Source organism: Salvelinus namaycush, chromosome 15, assembly GCF_016432855.1.
Source record: "Salvelinus namaycush isolate Seneca chromosome 15, SaNama_1.0, whole genome shotgun sequence".
Lineage (NCBI taxonomy): Eukaryota > Metazoa > Chordata > Actinopteri > Salmoniformes > Salmonidae > Salvelinus > Salvelinus namaycush.
In genome coordinates this window covers 37,256,099-37,261,849 of record NC_052321.1, presented here as the reverse complement: position 1 = coordinate 37,261,849, position 5,751 = coordinate 37,256,099, and the positions used below count along the sequence as shown (strand labels likewise).

General features: G+C 42.0%; 1 protein-coding gene across 1 annotated transcript; it reads right to left on the bottom strand.

Moving 5' to 3' along the window:
• Positions 1-667: 667 nt before the first annotated feature.
• Positions 668-5,177, bottom strand: LOC120060065 (kinesin-like protein KIF3B). Its single transcript, XM_039009130.1, has 10 exons — positions 5,083-5,177; positions 3,548-4,949; positions 3,320-3,403; positions 3,075-3,176; positions 2,517-2,639; positions 2,202-2,320; positions 1,979-2,095; positions 1,531-1,642; positions 1,024-1,208; positions 668-824 (listed from the first exon to the last, which is right to left on the bottom strand). Exons 1-10 carry the CDS (start codon positions 5,175-5,177, stop codon positions 668-670), a joined length of 2,496 nt encoding a protein of 831 aa, XP_038865058.1.
• Between the last annotated feature and the right edge of the window lie 574 nt (positions 5,178-5,751).

The following is a 5,751-nucleotide window of genomic DNA, read 5'->3' as shown; positions in this document are numbered from 1 at the left end:
TTGGGCTTTTACTGCTTTACTGTAAGGAGTGTGTCATGTGACCCAGAGAGAGACGTCATCTTACTGTACAAATGACAGCTGTCACTGGCAAACACGAGTATTTAAACACATTTGTTTTACTTCGCTATAAAAAAAATACATAGCTATTAAAATAATACCATGACCGTTATTACTGTCAGAACATGTGACTATTTTCGGGAGATGGTGGTGTTTTAGGCTAGAATAGAATATTAGTCTACCGAGTAAATCCTTTAAAATTAGTCAAATTCATACAAACCTTTAGGCTGGTGCTTTTTTTTCTTCTCCCTATTTTTGGTCAATGGCAGTTCATTTGACTTGAAATACAGGTATTTTATATTTTCCCTAAAAAAATGTAGGCTCATGCATGTTATTTATAACAGTTTTTACCATTTATTCTGATGTTTCAATACATCTAAAGCTAAACATTACTTCAGTCATCATCTGCATAAGCTATAATAATAGCAAAAAATATATAAAATAATGAAAAGCTCAGCTTCACAATATTTTCCACAAAGTCTTATGCAAATCTTTTGGTTACAGACAAATTGTATTTGGTGAAATAATACACTTTGAAATTGTTGATTGCATAATGTAACACAGCAAATAAGCATATATGATATACATTGGAATGTTCTATAATCTATAATCAGGGGCTCCCTGGAATGGCACCTTCCAATGGAGTATAGATGGCTGAGGAGGGTCTCTGAGGGTGAGGAGAGCACTGGGTCTGGGGTCCTTGTGTTATAGAGCTGGATGATGAAGAGGATGAGACGCATGAAGAGGATGAACGAGGTGCCTGGTACCTGGGAACGAAGAAAAGGGTATACAGCAAAAACGAATGCATATAAAATTATGAAATTCATAGCTCTAAATGCTGCCAATTATTAGTAAAGTCGGAAAGACTAATCAGATAATAGTTAATCAGCCAATTCTGTAGCAACCCTAATAGAGTCTTCCTCTGCAGGTTAAACTCAACAGGTTACTACAGGTACTGTAACTCACCAGGATCGTGACTTCCGGACCCTTCCTGATGCAGTGGTCCTGTCCCTGAAGGGGACGTTGACTAGCAGGTCTCTCCTGGGGCTACCGGGACCTCCAAAGGCCTGCTCCAGGTGTGCTCCATTAAGGTTGAGGTTGTACATGGTGGGTGGGCTCATATCTAGCTCCAGGAGCATTACATTCTCAGCCTATAGGAATAAGGAATGAGAGAGAAAGAGAGAGGAAGTTTAATGTAATGAACGGTGACGATGGAAAGCATCTGCAATTGATGATTCAATAAAATGGGTGGAAATTGTGTTCTGGACATTAATCAGTACAGGATGTCAATGGACCTCAAGTATGAGCAAAGTAAAAAAATAAATATCATATACTGTCAAATACAACTGATTAAACATTTTCCATCTAGGACATGTAATACATTTAGCAAAATTAAACTACACTAAATTTCAATCTCAAATATATATATATATACATATATTTCCATAGATAAAAAACCTAGCACCAACCCACCCGGTATCTAGATTGAGCTCCTGTTGTGACAGCCATCTGTGCATATTGGCTGATAGGTCTCTTGTATCCCACCACAGAAGTGGGCCTTCGTTTCACCTGATAAGCCGATTTACTGCAATAAGATGTGTACGGGAGGAAAGACTAGTTTAGGAGTTATTTAAGGAGTTAAAAGAAAAGTATAGATAATATCATATTGTGACAAAGTAGTCCATTTTTTAAATACTTTTATTCCAGGTAGAACTCTTTTGGGTTCCATGTAGAACCCTCTGTGTAGAGGGTTCTACATGTAACTCAAAAGGGTTCTACCTGGAACCAAAATGGTTCTACCTGGAACCAGAAAGGGTTCTTCAAAGGGTTCTCCAATGGGGACAGCCAAAGAACCCTTGTAGGTTCATTTTTTTTCTAAGAGTGTAGTATGGACTAGTGTAGACTGGGTGAACTCACTGACCTTTCTGAAGTAACAGAGGACCTAAACCTCCATTGGTCCTCCTCACTGTCAAAGTGAAGCCTGTTCATAATCTTGTTCTTTTCTTCAGGAGGGATGAAATTCTCAATTAAGAGATACCTGCAGGTAAAACATCAAAAATATTGTAAAAAGTGAGCCAAATTGGCATAGTGTGTGTGTGTGTGTTGCGTGCGCGCTTGCGTGATTACAGGTTATTAATACTCACTTGAACTTGAGTTCTCTGGTGAGTTCATTCTGTGTCTGCTCAAGCTCCTGTCTGGTTACTACATGCTCATCAATGACATCCCCAATCTCAGCCTTCACCAACTGCAGCTTGGCATACAACTGGATCAACGAGAGAGGAAACACAATAGGAGAACAGAATAACTCCATTAAATATGAACATCCTTATCAAAATACCAGGAATTAGGAAATAGGATTGTGTCTCAAATCAGTTCAAATTAAACATGAGGTCATAATAATGATCCTACAGTAGATGGGCTTTATGTATATGGAAGGACTGGTTAGTTATCCGTTTTACCCTTTTCAGCTTCTTGGTCTTGAGATCCACCTCCTGCTGCAGGGAGGAGAAGGTCTCTCTTAGCTCTCCTGTCTCCTCATCCTGAGCCATCACCTGCTGCTGGATCTCTCTCTCCCGTCTTATCTAAATACAAATAAAAATGACTTTTATTCCAGGGAAATTCCTTTGTGGAGTCATGGTTCATTCATGCAAACCCAATACAGCTAGGCCTAGCCTACACTCAAATAATATGAGATAAAAAAATGACATGCGAATGACATGGGACAGGTAAAACCTTCACCATGCCCACAGACTCCCCCAATATATATATATATATATATATAGCCATTCTCCATGATGCTGACCAAAATCTAAGATATGTGAAAACAGAGGAAAAAACAATGCATAAACCTGGATGCACATTGAGAAATATTATATTATATAGAATTACCACTTTCAACTTGGTCATTACATACAGCAATATTTCCGATATACTGGAGGGATAGCCTAGTTGTTTTGTGCCTTGGCCACGACTCCCCCAATCTATCGTAGCCTATTGGTTTGTAGACGATCTCTCACCTGCTCTGCAATCTCTTGCCTCTTCAATTGCAGCATCTTCTGTTGCTCATTAGTGTGGTCAATAATGTTCTTTCCCCCAGCCAATATTTTGCTCTCCATAGCCTGGAGGGAAAGACACGTGGCAACATGGATAATTGATTATTGGAAAGACTGATGCTGTGTATCATTGCTCATATTAAATATATCAAAATGCACTATTGTCTCATATACAGAAACAGAGTAAATAATCATATATTTATTGTCACCTTGTATTTCTCAATAATCTTTTCCATGGATTCCTGTTCCTTCTGCATGTGGTCCATCATCCTTTCATTTTCCATCTGCTCCTTCTCACCAAATGGCTTCCATTTCTCTCTGGCCCCTGGGCTGCTATGGGCGCTGGTGGGAAGAGCCTTTTTGGGGCTATCCTCCACAGAGCTAAATCTATGTATCGGTATCGTGGCTGTAGCAACTTTTTGGAGAAGGCCCTCTACAGAGTTATCCATGGAGTTGAATCTACTTATCGCTATACTTCTTTCCTCCTCTTTCTTCCTCTTGCTTTCCTGTTCTTCCTTTATATAGTATTTTGCATTCCGCTCCCACTCTGCTTCCAGAGCCTTCCACAGTTCCGCATCCCTTTCTCTGTGGGCTACATCCTCCACAATCATACTTTTAGTCAGTCTTCTGCTATTCCTTCTCCTCCTCCTCTCCTTCGCCAGCGTCCCTCGCTCCTCCAGTTGGGCCTTCAGGCGGGTGATCTCCTCCTGAAACTCTCTCAGCAGAGCATCCTTTGGATCCTCGTTGATCTTGGGTTTGTTCTTTATATTTTTAGCCCTGTTAGCGTACCTTAGGGTCGTTAGGGACTCTTCATAGTTCTTGGACGCTGGTCCCAGAGTGGCTACCATGACCGTCTTTGCATTGCCACCTAGTGAATCCTGGAGCAGGCGGGTAAGTTTAGAGTCCCTGTAAGGGATGTGTGTGCTCTTCCCATCCACCAGAGCTGAGATGACATTACCCAGTGCTGAGAGGGACAGGTTGATTTTGGTAGCCTCTTTCAGGCGTTCCCCATTAGCACCTGTCTTTCTCTGGCGTTCGCTGCCAGCCAGGTCAACCATGTTCAGCTTCCCAACCCGTATGTGGTCCTCTCCATCTGCACCTTTCTCACTGCACTCCACCGTGATCATGAAGATGGCATGGGACCGCGAGCTGCGTTCATTCATATTGGTGAACCCCACAGACCTGGACTGGTCTCCTATGTTCATGACATGTTCGATCTCCATGACATTCTTGCTGACAACCGAAGACAGGTCTTTGACATAGACACCTGAATCTGGGTTTTCTTTGAGGTCTAGTTTCTTGTTGTTGTCCTTACATAACAGATCCCTGACCTCCTCCCGATAGATCTCTAGATAGGATGCCCTCACTAAATATTGCTGATTCTGAGACCTGGAGATCTGTGTAAAAATGTGGTTAAATGAATTTGGGATGATCCCTCTCTCATTGTCTGTGGGCATACCTAGCATGGTGAAGGTTTTACCTGTCCCAGTTTGCCCATAAGCTAATATGGTCCCGTTGAATCCTTGCAACACGGAGTCTACAAGGGGTCTAACTGTGTCGTCATAAATATCGCTCTGTTTCGACTCAGAGTCGTAGACTGCATCAAAGGTGAATGATTTCACGAGCTCTTCAGGTGACGCCCTTGGGTTCCTCAATGTGATCTGCCCCAGTTTTGTATTCACCTCCAATATGTTATCGTTGTCCATCGTCTCCTCTCTCCTGTTGAATGGGCGGCATCGCACCACCACCTTCACAGCCTCGCACTGTCTCGACATATTTATTCCTTCGATCCTTGACCGTAAAATTGATTTCTCCGCAACACTTCCACTGTATACGTCGCTAATCGCGCATCAAGGAGATTACACGTCTTGCACCGCAGCTCCGCTGAGCAATACTCAGGTAAACCAATTCATGTCATTCGCAGAAAATGATAACATTCTGTAATCGGACACACCTAACAACACGGACATACCCTGCGTAGCCTACATGTCTTTTCTCCAAATCTGAGGAATATTCTCCTTGATCCTGACAATGATAACTGCCTCCACCATTCTCATCAAACGGCATGCACCGCACCAAGGCTTCATGGTACAAAGGATGCTGCGCCACCACGGCTGGAAAATACCGCCGTCGGCCAGCCCTGCCCAACCCTGTATACGTCCCCAGTCCCCCGGTACACACCCTTCGCTCTGCTGCAGACAATAGGAACAAGGCATGTGACTCACGCCAACGAATTGGATTAAAGGGGCAATCAGCAGTTGCTACATACATTTTTGGACTTAAATTGAAATGTACCCATTGATTCTTCAAGAATATAACTTCAATTCCTCATGAGCTTAGTTCAAATGTTCTACCATCTGAACCCAAAACATAAGCTTGTTTTACTCCAATGTTTATAAACCAAGTAAAATGTAAACAAACATTATATAACCTCAAAACATGGTTAAAACTATCATTTAATGGATGGCCAGCCCTTGCATCATAGCTCTGCCTGTGAATTGGTAAGTGGTTACATTTCTCCAGCCCCAGCCCTCTGCTTTTTTACCCGAAACAGGGGTGGAAAGGACTAGTTGTTTCTACTGCTGATTGCCGCTTTAAATCAAAATCTTGTAACTAGTAACTATGCAATTCTTTAATACAT